We start from the raw sequence: 21,748 nt of genomic DNA on the forward strand, positions 1-21,748 counted from the left end.
AGCCAACTCCTTGAAGTCACAAATTACCTTTGACTCACATGGGCAAGCAACCCTAACCTTGGGAAGCAAGGATTACATCACTCAGGGTTCCCAAAGAAGAAGAGTGATACCTCTATAGTCTCATAGGAGGGTCTCAATAGGGACCCAAGCTTCCTTTCGAAGTGCTGGGAGTGTGGGCTGAAGACAACCTTCCAGGACTGGCCCAACGCATTCCTCCAGTGGTAGTGGAGTTAAAACCAGGAGCTGAGCCAGACCACCAGAAACAGTATTTCATCCCCCACAAGGCACAAGTGGGACTCCAAAAACATTTAGATAAACTTCTGAAGTATGGAATTCTCCATCCTTGCCAGTCATGCTGGAATACACTTCTCCTGCCAGTTCAGAAACCAGGGAACAATGAATACTGGCTGGTCCAAGATTTACGAGTAGTCAACCAGGAGACTGTCACTCTGCATCCCGTCATCCCAAGCCCATATACCCTCCTAGGCCTTATCCCCACTGAGGGCACCTATGTCACCTGTCTGGACCTCAAGGATGCCTTTTTCTGCACTTGCCTGGCTCCTCAAGCCAGTCATCTTTGCCTTCCAAAGGGAAAGCCTTGAAAGCAGACACAAGGGCCAGTTGACATAGACATGAATGCCTCAGGGGTTCGAGAACTCCCTGACCATTTTTGGGACAGCTCTAGCCATGAATTTAAATACCTTCTTGGCAGACCAACACAGCTGTATGCTACTCCAGTAGGTAGATGACCTTCTCTTAGCAGGAAAGACCTATAAAGAAGCATAGAAGAAATGCACCTCTCCTCAATTTCTTCTGGGAAGCGGGTTACATGGTCTCTAAAAGGAAGGCTCAAATCTGCCAAGAAAGTCAAATACCTTGGCTTTCACCCATCGCAGGGACAGAGCCAACTTGGTCCAGAAAGGAAACAAATGATCTATCAATTCACGTCCCTAGCACCAGGCAAAAAGTCCATGAATTCCTCAGAGCAGCTGGCTTCTACAGAATCTGGATACCTAATTTCTCCATCCTGGCCAAACCCCTGTATGAAGCCACAAAGTGGGGAGAATGGGAGCCCCTGCTCTGGGAATCTACACAACAGAAGGCCTTTGAAGAAATCAAACGGACACTTACCAATTGACCCCGAACTAGGACTCCCAGACTTGACCTAATCTTTCTTTCTATATGTACATGAGCACACACAATTGTCGTAGCAGGGAGTCTTAATCTGATTGCTAGTATCTTGGCACCAACCCGTGGCTTATCTCTCCAAACAGCGTGACTCTGTTGTCCAGGTCTGGCCACCCTGCTTGCGAGCACTTGCGGCCACGGCCCTCCTTGTGTCAGAGGATGACAAACTGACTATGAGCAAGAACTGACAGTTTGAGCACCACGTTCAGTAATAACATTACTGGAGTACAAGAGACAATATTGGCTAACTAGTGCCCAGTTGGTCAGATACCAAGGACTGCTGTGAGAGAATCCACATATCCGCCTAGAGGTAATACGAACCTTGATCTCAGCCACCTTGCTACCTGTTGGGCCCAGCCAGCCAGACCATGATTGCATTGAAGTCATGGATAGAATGTTTTCCAGCCGACCCGACTTGACAGACCAGCCCCTCAAGGCCCCTGATGTAGAATATTACACTGATGGTAGCAGCTTTGTGAAGGAAGGAGAACGCTTTGCAAGATATGCTATGGTGACCCTACATTCTACTATTGGGGCAAAACCTCTGCCTAGGGGAACCTCAACACAGAAGGCAGAGCTCATTGCCTTGACCCCCACCCTTCAGCTGGCAGGAAGAGTGTGTGCTAACATAGATACTGACTCTAAGCATGCCTTCACCACCCTCCATGTACATGGAGCTCTGTACAAAGAAGGGTCTAATCAGTTCCGGGGCAAAAGACATAAAATATGAAAAGGAAAATTCTAGAACTCTTAGATGCTGTGTGGGCCCACAAGAAAGTAGCAGTCATGCGCTGCAGAGGACATCTTAAAAGGGATGCTCTGATGGCTTGGGGCAACTCCGGGACAGACCTTGTTGCCAAATGGGCAGCAGCCAAGGAGATGGCTAGTCCTACGACTCTAACTGCTTCCCTGTTCCCCAGTCCCTTAACCGAATGGGATGCCAAGTACTCACCTCAAGAAGAAGCCTGGTTTAAGACTGAGGAGGGGAGCCTCCTCTCGATGGATGGTGGAAGTTCAAGGACGGGTGAATTGCAGTCCCTGGGACCCTAATGCCAGCGTTTGTCAACCATTTTCACCAAAGGACTCCCCTTGGTCGCACTGCCCTAGAAACCACTCTGGGCCAGTACTTCTATGTCCCCTGGCTCTCTAGCATCTCCCGAGCGGTATGTGAATGGTGCAAATTCTGTGCCTGTGACAACCCCAGGCAAGGGCAGTGTGCCCCACTGGGGGTCCAAAGTGTTGGAGGTACCCCCTTTGAGGAGCTCAAATGGAATTAACTGAAATGCCTTGATTACGGGACCTCAAGTATCTCTTGGTCTTTGTATGCACCTATTCCATTTGGGTAGAGGTTTACCCACCTAGACTGGGAAGGCAGTGGAGGTAGCCAGACTGCTCCTCCCAGAAATTGTTCCAATATTTGGCCTACCAACTACTATTGGCTCAGATAATGGGCCAACCTTTGTAGCAGAAATAGTGTAGCTACTAGGCAAGTATTTAAATATTAAATGAAAATTACGTACTGCTTATTGACCATAGAATTTGGGACAGGTCGCACACATGAATAGGATCTTTAAGACTCAGTTGAAAAAAATTTGTCAGAAGACACATCTACATTGGGACAACATCCTTCCCATGGCACTATTAAAGAATTGGGTCGGCCCCAACCAAGAAGACTGGGTTCTCCCTTCTACGAGATCTATATGGGCAGCCACAACCACTCATCAAAGGACTACAAGGAGACCTCAAGGAAATAGGTGAATTGACTCTGAGACAACAGCTTCAGGCCCTAGGGTCCACCTTCTAGACTCTCAACCAATGGGTTAGAGAAAGGTTTTCTGTCAGTTTAACCACTGAAGTTCATCCTTTTAAGCTAGGAGACTCCATCTGGGTAAAAGAGTGGAACATTCAGCTCCTAAAACCCCTGTGGTGAGGCCCCTTTACTGTCATTTTCTCTACCTCCACTTCTTTTAAGGTTGCTGAAATAACACCTTTGATTCATCACAGCAGACTTAAGCCCGCAGCTACAGTGTAGGAATGTATTCCAGACTCTTTTGAGCCCTTCAAGGCAACCCTCCAGAAGAAGACACCAACTGTGCAGACAGACTAATGTAAGACATCAGCCCTGCTTTGCTTGCACTGTAAGCTGACCAATCTATGCGCAGTAGAAGCCTGGAAGCAACATCACATCAGGATGGGACCCAGTAGCCTCTTTGGAGGCTTGTTCTTTGCTTTCGATGGCTTTAAGACCTTAGTTGGGATAGTACTTCTCCTCTTCGTGTTGCAGAAAAATTGCAGAAATCAGACTGGTGAGAAACCAAGCAACACTCGGAGAGTTGGAGAACTCAAGTTTATTATGCCAGTGGTCCCAGAAGAGTTAGTGCTCTGAAGATGTGGGTCCTGAAGTTAGGGGAGATTTTGCTTTTGTATCCACACTGTTATAGCTGTTACAGTTGGCATGAGCTGATTGGTTGATTTGTCCTCAGCTGGTTACAGACCTCGGGAGTTGCTATGGGTTACTGGTGGGGGTGGGGGAGTTGCTATGGGCTACAGGCAGTTACAGAGCATGAGATTTTCAAACAAGAATTTAGGCAATACATTTGTTATCTAGACAGAACAATCAAAGGGAAGGGTAAGTCTTCAGTTGATTTTGAGATCACTCTTTGGCCTATGCAGCAAGCATGTTTACAGAAGCAGAACAAAGAGCTGATAACAAAGTTAGCCATTTGAGTGGAAAATTCCTCTTCACGTGGGACCTGCCTCCTCCTCCCACGTCTATTGCCTCATGTTGTCCAGTCAACTACCTCCCCTTATAAGGCAATAGTAGAAAGAAAAACTGCAGCAAATGTCCTCATGCTATGGAAGTGCTAGCCCCTGAACCAAGAATTAGAAGAAAAAGATGATGCTCTCTGATCCAGGACTAGGTCGGAGCGTCAAAGTGGGGAATGTTTGCCTGACCTTGCCTGACCACTTCCTGATTGAACGAATTAGTTTCTGACTGCACCTCTCCCCCCTTCCCAGGACTCTCCAGCTGATGCGGCAGTCCGAAAACCCACTTTGATGATTAAGCCGGTTTCCTCATAGTTTGGCAGTCAATCAATGTTCTTTTTATATTCTCCTCCCTTATATGGAATATCTATAGCTGTGTAAGAATGCGGAAGTACAAGATTGTATAAAACTGCCTGCCATGTTACAATCGGGGCTCAGCCTTTGGATAAGAATCTGCTGAGCAGGTGCCGGCATCAATATACACTGCTTATAGCTTCAGTGTCTCATCTCTCTGTTCAAGAATTCCGCAACACTGTCACCTGGCAGCTGAGCTCTAGAGAGCGCAATGCTTGGGGACTATAAGCTTCCAGGGACCGATGGGTAGGACAAACTGGCCCATAGATGGGACATACTGGCCTTTGGATGAGATAAGCTGGCCCTTGGAGGCCAGAAGTCAACAGGAATCCTGGGAGGAGGTGATGCTGTGGCTTGGTGACAGCCCAGTTCCTGTGGTGCACTCCGTTGCTGCAGAGAGGCGCCTCATGGCTTGGACACTAGCAGATGCTCCCATTCCCAGTGCGGGAGGTGATGATTAGGAAAAGGTAATGTAGAGAATTAAAAATGTTAATCAAGCCACATTCAAAGATAGCAATATGCTGATCAGCCCTGCAGCCAGACCAAGAGGACACCTTTAGAACAAAGGAATCTACTGGGATTGCTAACAATCCATTCACCACACCTGTGAAGGGGAAACAGGACCCAAGAGTCAGTCCTTAAGGCTAAAACCATGGGAAACCTATAGATTAAAGTCTGGAAATGGCCGGCGGGCCTTTCACTCTATACATTCTTACTTTTTCACTGCTACATACTCTTCCCCTTCCTTACTGTATGTCCATATAAAAGAAAATGGGAACTAAAGAATGACATATAAACTGAATTCCCTGAATACTCAGGGGCCCTCTCAGTGCCTTTACTCTGTCTCTCTGTTCTCATCTTTATTGTCTCTCATCTCTATTGTTTCTGTCCCTCTAGGCCTCTGCTCACTGTCTTTCCAAGTCTCTCTTGGTCCCTTTCACTCTCTGCTTCTGAGACGAGACCACACTGCCTATGAAGTGTTACCCTTTCTCCAATAAACTTTCCTTTTGACTCTATCTTTGGCATGTGTGTTGAATTCTTTTGTCACTCTCCGCCAAAGAACTCTCTTCTCTCTATACGGTGCTCGGTCTCGGGGAAATTTGCCCTGTCCTGAATCAAAGGTGCTAGCAAAAAGCAGGAGTGGCATGGAAGCAACAGGGTGGCAGGCTTCTTAAGGCACACATGCCTCACACTTGTCCAACACATAGGAGATTCAGGGAAGGGTCAGAGGGACATTCTCAGGTATAGACACCATGCTTTTGAACATCGCTGTGCTAGAGACTGTGCCATATGCACCATTTCTCTCACAAAACATGTCCCGGACACTCTCTTTAAATAAAGGAAGGTGAAATATGTATACCACCCAATCCAGGGACCAGGGGCTTTGAAGCTAACCATTAAATGAACCCAAGAGCATATGGTTTTCAGTGAATTGTGTAATAAAAGTCACATGGTTGTTAAATTGGAGGCCAGTCTAAAAAATATATCTCACATCTAGCTCTGGGACTACAGTTGTGGAAAACATACTGCAGACAGCAGCCCTGGGCTTTTAATTGCATTGAACCTTGTCAATTGAAAAAGTTGGAGCTGAAATCATGAACTCAGAAGTAAAGACTATTGGGGTTTTTATCCCAGGTTGTCTGAGCAGCCCCATGTCCCCTGTGCTGTGTGGCCATGGGGGAGGTATCTTTGCCTCAGCCATCTCATCTAGATGAAGTGAACAACTGTTGGCTGCTGCATGGGGCTGAATTAACTGTGACGAACTTTTCTGCCTTCCTCAACCATTGTTTCTTGGCCTCAGTGCCACCCACTCTCCTGTCCCTTCTCCACTAAGTTGGCCACTCCCTCCCAGCATCCTCTTTTTGCTCAGCCTCTTGATTGAGATGTTGAAATGCCTGAGGATCTGTCCACACCTTCAGCCTAGGAAAGTGCAAGAGCTATTCCATTCGTTCCAAGACTTTAGCACACCCTTGCTGATGCTAAATCAGCTTTGCCTCCTGTCTTAAACCCTTTCCTCAATTCTAGACTCTCGAATTCAACCATAAGCTCAACCTACCCTTCAAATCTCAAATAAGATTCTCCTGTGTCCAAAAGTCAAACTCTTATTTCTGCTCTCCATGGTCCTGCTTTGCCTGGTTCTACTCCTCACAATCTCAGGGATGCTGCCCCTCTCCCAGGTGCCCCAGCTCCCATGCCTTCTTCTCCCTTACCTCATAGCCAGTTCTTCCTGTCTCTGGAGCACACCCTTCTCTCCCCTTCCAGCTCCAGCATGCTGATCGGACCCACTGGCCTCCCTCTCGCTCCGTTGTGAGGGCTTCTGCTCCAGCCAGCTGATGGTCCATCCAGTGCTCAGGAGCCAGAGGGATGCTCTGATCCTGTGTGTGGGGAACCTGCTTCAGGATGTCAGCAGTGGCCCTGTCTGATCAGTCCTGATTGGGGAAGGCCTGGAAATGGGTTGTGAGCCCAGCTGCTGGCCCATCCACCTCAAGCATTATGTTTGTACAGATCTGTGCAATATCAAGTACCAGCTTAGTGCCTTATCCTTTCCAACTTGGGAAGTGGGGAGAGACCACACTTGACTCAGGCTTCCCAACTCCCAGCCTCTGCCAGAGAGAGGTACCTGGATGGCTCTGAAAACAGAGACTATTGGGGCTCTTGGATATGGTGAAGGAAGACAGAAGAGTGACATGGCTTTTGTTTGCTCCCACTGCCAGCTTTGACCAAATCCCTGTGGCTGCCCTAATCCACCCTGTCTAATGGAGCTCAAGCCGGCTCAGGCCCAACAGGACAAGCCTGCTAATCCCTAGCACTAAGAGCTCACCACCTGTCTCCAGGATGTGCTCTGCTCTCAGAGAGCCAAATCAGGGCCTCAGACAGAGATGATGATAAAAGTGTCTTGGTCAACTTCCTTCATCTCTGGCCCTTAATGTTGAGATAGAGAAACTCAGGTACAGAGCCTCACATGGTGCGAGTCACCACTTCAGACCCCAGAGCCCAGGACAGCTTGCAAAGGACCACAGGAGCAATCCCTGAGGGCTCCTGCATCAGCTGCAGGAGGTGGGGCTATGAGCTATAAGGCACACTGGCCCTTTTCTCTCTCCATCAGAGGCCATGTGGGCTGATGGTTTCACACCAATCTGGGTGCCAATCCTGCTGCTAACACATGCCAACTATTTGACCTTGGGCAAGTCACTTGACTCCTTAAGTCTCTATTCTCCCATCTGCAAAATGAGGCTGATGGTAAAAGTCTCTTTTTTGCAAGGCTGTTGTGAGTGTGCTAGGCAGGGTCCTTGCTGACATTAAAAATTGGCTTGTTTCCCAGCACCACCCGCCCCCCTCTGGCCCAGGTCAGTCAGCTCACAGTCTGTGCTCCTTTCTCCCTGCACTCAAGGGGTTCCCGCAGAGTTCTGCAAGGAGACAGCTGAGGTGGCCACAAAGGAGAGGGAAACAGAGACAGAGAAAGGTTGAGACACAGAGAAACCAAGAGAAAGAGACAACGAGAAGAGCGGAGAGAGTGAAGGTAAAGACAGAACTAGAGAGAGAAATAGACAAAGAGACCAAGAAACAGAGGACAGAGTGTGTGTATCAGAGACAGCCCAGGAGAGACAGTCAGACAGTCAGGTCACACACACACACATACGAACACGGAGGAAACAGGCCCAGGGGGAAGATGTGAGAGAGCCAGTCTGCGCACACCGCTGCTCAGGAGCCCCCGCCCCGCGCCCTCAGAGCAGACTCTCATCCCTTCCCCACAGTCCTTAAATCCTCTCTCGATAGGGCTCTCTGCATCTGTCACCGCAGCTTCCTGACTCAACAGCAGCTGGAGCAGGTGAGCGTGGCTACGGAGCAAGCCTGGGTGTGCATGGGGGATGAGTCCCAGGTAGAGTGTCCCAGGACTGTCGGGGAAGGGAAGGGCTGGCGCGTTGAAGACAGTGGTCCGGCAAGGGTAAGGATCAGAGTGTCAGAGAGCAAGGGGGAAGCCCGAGAAGGTGGCCGAGTTGCTGTCCCACCTCTGCCTCAGCCAACATTTATTGTGCGACTTCCTCTCCCTAGGCTCAGGGCTCCAGTTTCCCCAGTTGTCGCCGGCCAGGCTCTCAGTGTTTTCTTCGGTCCTGTTCTCCCCCGCCCCGCGGCCAGGTCTCCTCCCGCAGCCGGCGAGCTGATGGCCCCTGGCCGGAGCACCTTGGAGCTGCCGTCGCTGGCGCTGCTGCTGCCGCCGCTGCTGGTGCTGGTACTGGCGAACGCGGGGACAGCAGGCGCGGCGGGCTCGGTGCGCCTGGCGGGCGGTCTCACGCTGGGCGGGCTGTTCCCTGTGCACGCGCGGGGAGCGGCGGGCAGGGCGTGCGGGGCGCTGAAGAAGGAGCAGGGCGTGCACCGACTGGAGGCCATGCTGTATGCGCTGGACCGCGTCAACGCCGACCCCGAGCTGCTGCCGGGCGTGCGCCTGGGCGCGCGGCTGCTGGACACCTGCTCGCGGGACACCTACGCGCTGGAGCAGGCACTCAGCTTCGTGCAGGCACTGATCCGCGGCCGCGGCGACGGTGACGAAGCGGCGGTGCGCTGCCCGGGCGGCGTTCCCCCGCTGCGCGCCGCGCCTCCCGAGCGCGTGGTGGCTGTCGTGGGCGCCTCGGCCAGCTCCGTCTCCATCATGGTCGCCAACGTGCTGCGCCTGTTTGCGGTGAGGGCTGCGGGACGCGTTCGTTGTCCAGCCCCTCTCTCCTGCCCTCGCCCTGAGGTCTTGTGTCCTTGCAGAAATCGCTCTTGTTCACAAACGGCTACTTCAAAGAAAGCCTGTGCGTCTGACCACACGCCGCGGAGTCGGTGCACCCCGCCTCTCCGGCTGCCTAGCCCGCTGTGCTGCCCTCCCCCGCTGCCGCACGCGCACAAGGCCCTTTTTGTGAACCAAGGAAACGTGCCTCCTGGGCTGACAGGGCAGTTAGAGTGGACCGTAGCCCCCATCGCGCTGCTTGTGCCGATGTCTTCGTTTGGGGCACAACTTGCACAACTGTGCACCGAGGTCCTGTCCCTGGTCCCTGCGGAGAGCTCTGGGCGACGAGGAGCACGTGTTCCCTGAGACCAGGGCTCTCCTCCTGGTGGGGCAACTGGCAGCTGAAACAGCTGCTGGCTGTTCTGGGTGGTGGGTAGACCAGTAAGTTCTGGGACCTCGCCCCTCCTTTCATTTAAATTCAGTTTCAAAACGTCTGTCTCTAGTGGTCTCTTAAGGGACTTCTGAAAGGCGACATTGGAGTCCCCTTTCTGGAGTGCTCCTCTCCAGCGCCCTGCTCTGTTGGAGATGCTGGGACAGGCCCTGCGAGCCCTCATCTTTGGAGAACTGTCTTCTGTGGGAGGTAGCATCTTCCTTGAGATCTGAGGGGCGGTGATTTGGGGGCCCTAGGAATCAGGGATTTGGAGTCCTTTGGCATTAGGGTTTCTGTACATGCACAGCGGTGGGGGAATTCTGGGCCAGTTTTGCTGGAGTTCTGCAAGGTGAGGTTGACTCTGTCCTTTTGTCTTTCTGGGAAAAGAGGAAGGCTTTGCTTCTGTCTGGCTAGGGGAGGGTCTTGTCCTTCTTGAGTTTATGGGATTCTCCCAGGAGCGGCCTCTGTGTCTACCCAATGGGCACTGGGTGGAAGTTTGCTTTGGGCCCCATTCTGTCATCTACATCTACTTCGTTCCTCCCATCCCAGTTTCCACTGGATGGCAGCATTGGTGCAGAGCATACAGACTCAGAGAGGTACCCAGAGAGGTACCCTGTGTGTGTGTGTGTTCACGTTTGTGGGCTCTGTCTCCTTCCCTGCCTGCAACTCTGGTTTCTGTCTCTCTCCCTCTAGATCAGTGCAGAGATCTCAAACTCAAGGGCTTCAGGGTTGGAGTTGGGACTGTAGCTGAGTGAGCGGGACCCTGTCAGCCCAAGACTAAGGTGGTGCTGCACCCCCACTTTTAGATGCCGGTTACTAATTCAAACATTGAAATAATAAAGACGCAGTGCGTGAAGCATAACCATGAGCCAGATTTGACTCCCTTGCGATTTGTTTTGTAATTCCTGGTCCTGAAGCAAGAATGAGAGCTTCTGAATTCACTTCTCAACCACATCCTGTGCTCTCAGGCATTTTAAATGGGGATCGACCTGCATGAGGAGGCTTTTCTGGAGACAAACAAAGTGTCTGGATTGCCAGAGTACCCACAGTCTCCAGTAATTAATTGTACTGCAGCCAGCAGGCCTCTCTCTGCCTCCTTTTCTCTGATTTCTCCTCTTTCTTTGCCTTTCTCCTTTTTCTTTCTCCTCCTGTCCATCCTTCTTCCTTCCTGCTGTACCTTCCCCTTTCCATAGGTCTTCACAGCACTCCACACTTTCCTTCTGTCTTTCTTAAAACAACCCCGCTCCCCTAGACCCACCCAGCCCCCTCTTGCCAGAGCCATCCCCCTCTCCGACCTCCTCACCAGCTCCTACTTGCTGTTTCCTTGATTACTGTGTCTTTCTCTGTGGTTTTGATTTACCCCTCTCTCTGCCAGCCCCCTCTTCCAGCTTCCTCAGCCTTCCCCCCTCTCCTTTCACACGTACCGCCTGCCTCTCCTGGACCAGCGTGGCCCTTTCGTTTCTGGCATCCATCGCTCCGACGCTCACAGATAAACAACACAGTTCCCAACAAGCCCCTCCATTAGGCTGGACACGGCTTTGAGTCAAATGTCCCTGCCCAGCTCCCCTTCCTTCTCTGACCCCTCCTGGGGCTGTCCCCACCCACAGAGATGACTCCTTTGAGTGAATTGGGAAAACTTATCTTCTCTGGAGCTGACAAAGATGCCCCTTTCCATGGAAGACACAGCCTGAGTCTAGTGGCTGGATTGGCTGCACGCTGGCTTTGAGCTCCCACCTCCCCTTAGCCCAGACACACCCCGTGCACCTGTCTATGATGGCCCCTTCCTCTCCCTTGTTCCATCAGACTCAGTCACAAGATGCATGTCTTTCCCCACATCTTCCAGCCACTCCAGCTGGTTCTCAGCTCCCTGCCCCAAATCTGCCATGCCCAGAGTCTCTACAGCCTTCCCTTCCTGGGGTCACTGACCCTCCTTCCACAGCCTGGATTTCCTTTCCCCCTCCCAGATCCCCCAGATCAGCTACGCCTCCACGGCCCCTGAGCTCAGTGACTCCACACGCTACGATTTCTTCTCCCGAGTGGTGCCACCCGACTCCTACCAGGCCCAGGCCATGGTGGACATCGTGCGGGCACTGGGATGGAACTATGTGTCCACACTGGCCTCCGAGGGCAACTACGGCGAGAGCGGGGTTGAGGCCTTTGTACAGATCTCACGTGAGGCTGGTGAGCTGGGGCAGGAGGGTTGGAGGCACCAAGAAGCCTACAGAGGGGGTGAGCCAGGGGCCATCAAATGAGGCAGAGCCATGGGGGCACTGGGTACACTGTGGGAGCCTGGATGAAGTCCTCTGTGGATGAGTGCCCCTTCCTTTGAAGGACTCAGCCCCTGCCTCATGATCTGGCAGGTGGGATCCAGGCTAGGCTTTATCCCTTCAGACCTTAGTCCAGGCCCCTGAGTGATCACACTACACAGCTATGCACAGTGGAACCCCCAGTGGGTAGGTGGGATGGACGAAAGCTGACTTTGGCCTCCCCGACACCCAGGGGGGGTCTGTATTGCCCAGTCCATCAAGATTCCCAGAGAACCAAAGCCTGGAGAATTCAACAAGGTGATCAAGCGGCTCATGGAGACGCCCAACGCCCGGGGCATCATCATCTTTGCCAATGAGGACGACATCAGGTGGGACAGAGGGCGCTTCGGTCACTGTTCCTCAGAGGTTCTTCTTGAGGGCCCTGCTTCCTCACACACTCGCACATGCGCACCCTCCCTTCCTGCTTTCCCTCTCCCCCTCCCCCTGCACACTTCTCCTGTTGCCATGTCTGTCTGGTGCCCCTAGAAATGAACCAGGTCCAGTCTGGGTTGAGAAGCTCCAAGTCTAGCCAGAGAAACATGCAAGAAAACATGTCCATTTTTATAATTCACGGGGTTGGGGGGACACTGTGGGCAGATCTCAGTACAGAAGACCAGCATCAGAGAAGGAGCTCCAGGGGCAGAGCCAGCAGGAGGCTGTGCAAGAGACTGGTGACTCTGCTCCCAGGCCATGTGAAGTGGACACAGTGCAGAGTACAAGAAGGCAGGCCCAGCCCAGAGCCTGGCTGGACCCTCAACGACCCAAAAAGCCCAGGCACATGTCATAAACACCCTGTACCCCATGTTTCCTGATAAAGGAGAGTCTACTGAGTGATGTGGGATGGAATAGATGGAGAGAGAAGAATGGGAACGAACCCAGGGTGAGTTGGAGGAAGATCTCAGGCCCTTACTCACTCCAGCCATTCCTGCCAGGAGGGTCCTGGAGGCTGCCCGCCAGGCCAACCTGACTGGTCACTTCCTGTGGGTTGGCTCAGACAGCTGGGGAGCTAAGACCTCACCCATCCTGAACCTAGAGGAAGTGGCAGTGGGGGCTGTCACCATTCTGCCCAAAAGGGCCTCCATCGATGGTGAGTACAAGGATGCCCTACCCACTGCACCCCACCCCACTGTCCTTCCCCGCCATTTCCTCCTAGGGAACTCATTTTCCCCATCTGCAAAATCGTGTTGTGATCCAGTTCCCTTCTAGGACTGCCAGGTTCTATGAGTCTGAGACTCTGTCAACACACCCCTCCAAACAGTGCTTGAATGAGCTGGCAAATAGGAAAAGCACACCCACAATATAGGGTGAAGAATTATTCATGTTTTTTGTTTGTTTTTTAATTCAACGCCCGTATTCTGGTTCTGCCAAAGGCACTGTGACTTGAGGGTGGGAGTGGGAGGGAGAGAAACCAAAGATGTGGGACATACTATCCTGCTGATCAAAGGGATGAGGCTTTCCCCCCATCCCCCACCCTCTCACCATCCCACCTATGACTATCTGGAAGAATCCAGCAGGAATGTTCACTTTACAACACTATTGCTCATTTTCTCCAAGCCCGAACTTAAGACATCTTGATGAGAGGCTTCAGGGCTATTTATGAAGCAGGGACGCTTATAACGCTGAGCCCCAACACCCACGCTGATGCCTTTGGGGTGTTCACCCACCCTCACACTCTTTTTTCCCATTTTTCCCATGTTTGCCACTTGCAACTGAATACACCGAGTAGTTTTAGCAATGGAGGCATTTCATCACAAGACGAGAGGTCTGAAAGAAAGCAACCTCAGATTTGGGGCAGTGAGTCAATCATGTTCTCAAAGCCTTGAGCTCTGTCCCTGCTTCTGTTTCAACTGTGGTTGCTATGTGTCTTCATGCTTGTAACATCATATTTACAAAGAAGCTGCTGAAGCTCCACCCATTACAGCTTCACAGCAGCATCCTAACCAGGAAAGAAGAGGCAGCACAAATCTTTTGTGTGGTGAGGCTCTGAGTTTTCATCAGGGTTCAAATTCTATCCTGGAGTCCCCAGATGGTTTTAACTCATGAGCCAGAGTTTGTCGCGTGGCCACTCCTAGCTGCAAAGTGAGCAAATGGTGAAGGAACACAGGAGAACGTCAGCTGGCTCAGATGGTCGCCACCCCGCTCCCTCCTCCCTCTCAGGATTTGACCAGTACTTCATGACCCGCTCCCTGGAGAACAACCGCAGGAACATCTGGTTTGCGGAGTTCTGGGAAGAGAACTTTAATTGCAAACTGATCAGCTCAGGTACCCAGTCAGACGATTCTACCCGCAAATGCACAGGTGAGAGCCGCCCAGGGTGGTGAGGGAGGCGAGGGAAGAGGTAGGAAGCCAGGTTGGGCATCCAGGGTCCGGGCACACTTCCTCTGGGCCTTCCTAGGACAGGTGAGGAACGCATTGGCCGAGACTCCACCTATGAGCAAGAGGGGAAGGTGCAGTTTGTGATCGATGCTGTGTACGCCATTGCCCATGCCCTGCACAGCATGCACCAGGCACTCTGTCCTGGCCACACGGGCCTGTGCCCAGCAATGGAGCCCACCGACGGGCGGACGCTGCTACAGTACATCCGAGCTGTCCGCTTCAATGGTGAGTAGGTGACAGAGCCCTTACATGACTGAGGGGAAGCCCACTAGGATGAGTTTTTCTGTGGGACTTGGGACGAGGCAGAATTGAGAGGATGGGAGAGGCAGCATGGTCAGGGAGCACCTGGGCCTGAGAGCTGGTGACTTGAGCCAAGTTCTGGGAACTACTTTTTAATATTCCTCCTTCCCCAGGTGTCAGCATCCCCTGCCCCATCTTGCAAAATTCAGGTGTTAGGGAACTTCTCTGTGACCCTTTATGTCTAGAACCCTTAGCAGGTCACACACAATTCTTGCCTCCACTGCACAGAGCTTGGAGACATCTGGTGTCTCGGGGCATATGTGGGGCACAAGGCAGTCAGTGAGGAGGCACCGCCTACATTGCGAACATGCTGCCCACTCTGAGTTTCAGGCTTCCAAATGTTTCCCCAGCTGGGCCCTGCCCTGCCTGAGCACAAGACATAAGCTATGCGTGCCCTGGTACTAGCAGAGGACCTGGCACATGCGCGGGGCTTCTGAAAAGACCTAAACAGACTTGGCTGTGCTCATGATTTGCGGGTTAACTCTATTCTTCTGGTACAGCTACCATCCTTTATATAATTAAAACTCAGGTTTCCCACCAAATATTGAGTGCCTTCTCTCTGCCAAGCTCTCTGTTAAATAGTGCAAATTAATTCACTCTAGACCAGCTCTCCAAGCTGATAGAACAAGCTTCTAAAAGAAATACAGTCAATTGTTCAAATCAGTACATGTTTTGTACCAACACTCAGACCTTTGTGCAACTCTGAACCCATCCTTTTGCTTGGACACTTAAGCTTTCTCTTTTCCTTTTTAATTGTGGTAACATATGCATAGCCTAATATATATTTACCATTCTAACAATGTTTAAATGTACAGTTCAGTTATGTGCAACCCATCTCCAAAAGTCTTTTCATCTTGCAAAACTGAAACTCTCTCTGGTTAAACAGCCACTTCCCAGTCCCCTCCCCCAGCCCCTGTCTCCCATCATCTACTTTCCCTTCTCTACAATCCAGACGCCTCTAAATTCTTCGTGTGAGTGGAATCACGCAGTATTTATATTTTTGAGTCTGGCTTATTTCGCTTAGCACAATGTCCTCAAGGTTCATCCATGTTGTACATCTGTCAGAATTTCCTTCCTTTTTAAGGCTGAATAATTTTCTATTGTGTGGATGGACTGCATTTCATTCACTCATTCAACCGCCAGTGAGCACCTGGGTTGCTTCCACCTTTTGACTATTATGAATATGCTTCTGGGAACGGGTGTAGCAGTATCTCTTTGAACTCCTGCATTCAGGTCTTTTGGGCTTATACTCAGGAGTAGGATTGCTGGCTCACGTGGTGCTTTAGTTTTCTGTGGAACTGCCATAATGTTTCCCCCAGTGGCTACATCAGTTTACATTCCCAGCAGCAATGCATAAGGCTTCCAATTTCTCTAGTTCATGCTGATCCTTGTTATATTCTGTGGTTTGGACAACGGCCGTCTTAATGGGCATGAGGTGGTACCTGGCTGTGGTTTTGATGGCATTTCCCTGATGACATTGAGCATTTTTGCATGTGTCTGCTGAGTGCTGCCTTTATCCTGGCTGGGCCCCTGGCCTCTCCAGAAGGCTGGCTGAGATGGGCTGGAGAAGTAGCTGAGGATGCCAGGCTCTCCTTCTAGGCAGCGCGGGAACTCCGGTGATGTTCAACGAGAATGGGGATGCACCTGGCCGGTATGACATCTTCCAGTACCAGGCGGCCAATGGCAGTGCGGGCAGCGGAGGCTATCAGGCGGTAGGCCAGTGGGCGGAGACCCTCAGGCTGGATGTGAGTATCACAGGCTGATCTGGGGTGGAGGGGGAGGGGATAGGCAGGACCCCAGTCCAGGCGGCCTAGGTCACAGGCCCTGTGTCCTGTCGCAGGTGGACACTCTACAGTGGTTGGGAGACTCCCGGGAGGTGCCACCGTCTCAGTGCAGCCTCCCCTGTGGGCCGGGCGAGCGGAAGAAGATGGTGAAGGGTGTGCCCTGCTGTTGGCACTGTGAGGCCTGTGACGGGTACCGCTTCCAGGTGGACGAGTTCACATGCGAGGCCTGCCCCGGTGACATGCGGCCAACACACAACCACACAGGTTGCCGCCCTACGCCCGTGGTCCGCCTCACCTGGGCCTCGCCCTGGGCTGCCCCTCCCCTCCTCCTGGCCGTGCTGGGCATCACGGCCACCACAACTGTGGTGGCCACCTTCGTGCGGCACAACGACACACCCATCGTGCGGGCCTCGGGCCGTGAGCTCAGCTACGTGCTGCTCACCGGCATCTTCCTCATCTACGCCATCACCTTTCTCATGGTGGCGGAGCCTGGGGCGGCTGTCTGCGCGGCCCGGCGACTCTTCCTTGGCCTGGGCACCACCCTCAGCTACTCTGCCCTCTTCACCAAGACCAACCGCATCTACCGCATCTTCGAGCAGGGAAAGCGCTCCGTCACACCCCCGCCCTTCATTAGCCCCACCTCACAGCTCGTCATCACCTTCAGCCTCACCTCTGTGCAGGTGGGTCCCCAGGCTCCTCAGTGATGGGGGCTCTGACCTCCACTTGGAATATCAGAGAGTCACTCTTCCTTTTGGTTCCCGTGTTTAAAACACATGCAGCCTCAGGAGGTAGGGCTCTCCTATTCTCCTGTGAAGAGACAGCACTGAGGGTAGCCATTTCCCTGCACCCTCCTGCAAGGGAAATGGGTCGCCAAGGCAGCGGCACCAGCATCCAGCTGTTTCTTTGTAAAACAGTGAACTTAATACTGTCAACTGAACCCTGAAAGAATTGAAACTCTGTCTTCTCCCTGGTAGGACCTGTATCTGACTCAGATGACCTCCCCAGCTGCCCAACATCAGCCCACACTCTCACTGCCCTCCATGCAGGGCCTTCCTAGGGTGGGCCACACTGAGGGTTTTGTTACCCATGATGTCATGACATCTAGTTCAGCCGTTCTCTGGATCCGGAGAAGAAAGGGATCCCCAGGAACTAGGTTTGCCATATTGCCAGATGGGGTCAAGCCAGGGCTCACATTTGCAGAATGGACATGGTGCTGTCTGCCTGGTGGAGCATGAGCAGATGCTATCTCTGCTGCGCCTGGCCCTTGGTCAGTGGTCCGCACACTGCTCTTCCTCTGAGTTGGCAGCAGGTTCTCACAACAGATTTAAGGGGTCCCATTCTGTACATGGAGAAAATGTATTTAGGGTCACTGTACCTTGCAGGGCTCAGTAAATGGCATTAGTAGTGGTTAGACTGCAGGAAGAGGACATCCAGGGGGCCCTTACCCAAGCACCCCTGATGTTGCCAGCACTTACTTCCACTGTAACCCCTTCTCTCCACTGGACCATGTCATAGGCCTTTGCCAGGTTAGTTCCTTCCCAGTAGGCCAGGAGCCTCAAGGAATCCTAACCTGCCAGAGACCTCAGTTGGTGGCTAGGCTGAGTGTGTCTCTGACGTAGTGCTGGCTCCTGCAGGTGGTGGGAGTGATGGCGTGGCTGGGGGCCCAACCCCCACACAGTGTGATTGACTATGAGGAGCAGCGGACAGTGGATCCGGAGCAGGCCAGAGGGGTACTCAAGTGCGACATGTCAGATCTATCTCTCATTGGCTGCCTTGGCTACAGTCTCCTGCTCATGGTCACATGCACAGTGTATGCCATCAAGGCCCGTGGCGTGCCCGAGACCTTCAATGAGGCCAAGCCCATCGGCTTCACCATGTACACCACTTGCATCATCTGGCTGGCTTTTGTGCCTATCTTCTTTGGCACTGCCCAGTCAGCTGAAAAGGTAATTTGGGGTCTCCTGTTGGTCTTGCTACCATATTTGTTTCCTGCCTGCCCACAGAAGGGAAGGGCTCGGTTGTCCCAAGAGCTGGGCCACACATATGAATGACTGCTTGGTTGGTTGACTCATTCATGTACTCAGATACTTGTTCACTCATTTGTCTTTCCAGGGTCCCTCCGCTTGTGCATTTGGTCATTCGCCTCTTCTTTTGTTCATTCATTCATTTGTTCATCCATGCTTCTAACCATCGATTAACTTTTTATTCGATTACTCTTCATATACTTTATATCTGCTAATCCATTAATGTATTGGTCCATTTGATTGATCATTATTCATTCATTCATCTATTCACATATATAGTCAACATTTGCTTATCTATTCTTGTCATCCATTTGTTTGCCCATTTACTCCTTTATTCAATCTTGGTTCATTCATTCATTTGTACATTTGAAAACATGTTCATTCACTCATTACCATGCTTTAGTATGTTTTAGGCATCTAGACCCACCATTTTCCCAGGTGTCACTCTCTGTGAATGAAACACTCTTCCTTTAGTCACTGGTCCACTCAGTGCCATTTCACTCACCTTCCTTCTTGCCTACATGAGAGCCACACTGTGACTACCATTTCTTCATGCCACAGGGCCTTTGCTTATGCAGTTGTCCTTTATAAGTGCTCATTCTCAGGGCTATGTGTGGGTGGAGGTGGGAGAGAATAGGTCACAGTCCCACTTGGTCTCTTCCTCCATGGCTCAGATCTACATCCAGACCACCACATTGACTGTGTCCTTGAGCCTGAGTGCATCGGTGTCCCTCGGCATGCTCTATGTACCCAAAACCTACATCATCTTGTTCCACCCAGAGCAGAACGTGCAGAAGCGGAAGCGGAGCCTCAAGGCAACATCCACGGTGGCAGCCTCACCCAAGGGCGAGGACGCAGAGGCCCCTAAGTAGGGAGATAGTTGTGTCCTCCTCTCTCTTCCTTTCTTTTCCTTGCCTCACAATGGAAGCTGTGAGGGGTCCAGGCCTGCAGAGAGCATCAGAGAAGGGGGTTCATGGAGGCCATCTCAAACAGCATGGGCTGGCCTCCAGAAGGACCTGGACACATGAGCACATGTTATTCTGCTTTTCTGTGCCTGTCAGCATCACACTTCCTCACTGCACACAACGCTTTCTACTCATGTTGGGAAATGGCCACCCAGAGGCTTGTACTTCTAGAGTGGGACCACACTCACACTATCTACTCTGAGGTTGAGAGGTTGCAGTGAGTCCCTGTGTGAGTGAGACTTCCACCCCTTTATCAACCACCAGAACCTAGGGACTTGGCAGAGTACAACATACCAGAGTGAGATGGCAGGGCTGGGGTCAGGAGGAGCAGTTTGCACAAGAAGAGACTGTAGGTCTGCACTCCAGACTGAGCAAATTGGGCACAGAGGGATGGAGCCTTGGGGAGAACTATGTGAGGGAGGATGGGCCTGTGGGGATACGGCAGTGAGCAGAGGGACTGGGTGCACCCCAAGATGATTCCTCTGTAAAGGCATTTTCCTTAGAATCAGTCCCCTAGGATCTGAGCATCTCACACTCAAAGTATGACCTTTTTTTTCCCATCTGTACTTCTTTGAACCACCCCTGAAACCTCAAGAAAATCAGATGCACTTGTGTGGTGGTGCAGGTGTGAGAATAAACTAAAGAGGGTGGCATTTGCCCTCCTCTGATACCTGTTGAAAGACTGTGCCCAGGAGTTCCAGGTTGGGACCAGTGATGGAGAGAGAGTTGTGTCCATGGTGAGGATTAGTTCCAAGTGGATAACATAGGGTAGATATGATAACTCTTCTCCAATACTCTCTGGGAAGTCCTCCCTGAAAGGAGAGCATGAGGCATGGGGAGGAAAATGCTTGCACTGCAGATGCATGGATGCTCATTTTTCAGTAATTTCATTTTTTTATAAAAAGCTTGGTTTAAGTGATGTAACTTTATTTCCTTGAGGGTACAATTTAAATTTAAAACGGACACTTTTTATTTATCAGTGTAAATGCTCTAGCATCTAATGTCTGACACTAATTTTGGAGCTCAACCATACCATGCAACATAGAGACCCTTCCCTGTACAGACTCTCTGGAGCATGAAGGTTTTGAATTTGGGACTAGGCGTTTTCGTGTTCCTTAAATGAATAGGGCTTCTTCTCAGAGTAATATTTTGGTGCACAGATTCTCCTTCACACATGTTGCATTCCCAGGGTTTGTTTCTCTTCTGTGTTAATTATAAATTCACGTTTTGCTGAATGCTTTCTCAAATTCATTATTTCATGGGGCTTCTTTCCTGAGTGGGTTTTCTGATATATAATGAACTGTGTTTTCTTGCTGAAGGCTTTTCCATCTTAGTGTTTTGCTAGAGTTTTTCTCCTATATGACTATATGAACTTGTAGAGAGTCAGTGAGCTCTGATCTTCGAATGAAGATTTTCCTGCGTTTACTGTTTTCTTGGTGTTTCTCTCATTATTATTCTCTGATGTGCAATGAGCCTGGGCTTCTAGTTGAAATTTTCCACATTTATCATATTTTTGTGGTTTCCCATTCTGAACTCTATGACTCAGTGTTCTCCTCATATGGTCTATGATGTGAGGTTTCTGACTCAGAGTCTTGGCTTCCTGCTGAGGACTTCTACTCACTTCCCACCTTCTTTTCTACCTGCCTCTGATGTGAATTCTCTGATGCACAATGAATTTTGTTTTCTTCTTACAGCCTTCTCATATCTGTCTGCAGCATGAGCCATTCTGTCTGCAGTGGTCATCCTCTGTTCCTAAAGGCATTATTGTATTTAGTACGCTTGTGAATTCTTGAATGAGTTCAAAGGTTTGACTGCTGGAAGAGAGCTTTTCCACAATCAGTGTATGTAAGGTCTCTCCCTTTGGTCATTTCTTTGATACTCCATGGGGCTCACAAATCCCTGAAGTTCCCCTGCTATTTGCATGCATAGTTTTGCATTCTCTGATGCCAAATCTATCAATCTGAACTCATGAATAAAGTTTTTTTTCCCAAATATTTGGAATCCATAAGGCATTCTACCCACATGGTTTCTTTTATGTTGAATAAGAGCTGAGCTATACTTGTAGGCTTTCTCACATTTGTTGCCCTCGAATGATTTCTCCCCAGTATGAATTTTATATTCCAGTGGAAATGGGATTCTGGATTGGAGGCTTTTCCACAAGACAATCAGTATTTCTCTCCAGTGAGTTTTTTTAATGCAGAGTAAGATTACATTTTGACATAAGCTTTTACTCACCTATTCAATGTGTCCGTTGTGTTGCAACTTGTATAGGAGGACCTTTTTATATTAATTATATTCTAATGACTTTTCACTATTATGAATTTTTGACACATTTATTACAGCTTGTCACATTTATTACATTCTGGGTTTTTTGGGTTTTTTGTTTTTTTGTTTTTTTTTGGAAAATTTCTCCAAAGTCATTATACTCATTGCCTCTCACTTTATTCAGTGATTCTGGTTAAATAAATGTAACTTTTCTCAAAAGTTTGACTTGGATTTTCTCTTTTTTATATACAATTATCAATATGCAAGACTCCATCTAAAATG

General features: G+C 50.6%; 1 protein-coding gene across 1 annotated transcript; it reads left to right on the top strand.

Moving 5' to 3' along the window:
- The first annotated feature begins 1,974 nt into the window (after positions 1-1,974).
- Positions 1,975-19,108, top strand: GRM6 (glutamate metabotropic receptor 6). The gene is made up of 13 exons (XM_036225073.1): positions 1,975-2,212; positions 2,339-2,433; positions 7,247-7,365; positions 8,086-8,986; positions 11,411-11,627; positions 11,946-12,081; positions 12,685-12,839; positions 13,910-14,050; positions 14,153-14,353; positions 16,028-16,173; positions 16,269-16,892; positions 17,847-18,158; positions 18,911-19,108. The coding sequence occupies exons 1-13, from the start codon at positions 1,975-1,977 to the stop codon at positions 19,106-19,108; spliced, it is 3,483 nt and encodes a 1,160-aa protein (XP_036080966.1).
- The last annotated feature ends 2,640 nt before the right edge of the window (positions 19,109-21,748 follow it).

Source organism: Rousettus aegyptiacus, unplaced genomic scaffold, assembly GCF_014176215.1.
Source record: "Rousettus aegyptiacus isolate mRouAeg1 unplaced genomic scaffold, mRouAeg1.p scaffold_m13_p_7, whole genome shotgun sequence".
NCBI classification, from domain to species: domain Eukaryota; kingdom Metazoa; phylum Chordata; class Mammalia; order Chiroptera; family Pteropodidae; genus Rousettus; species Rousettus aegyptiacus.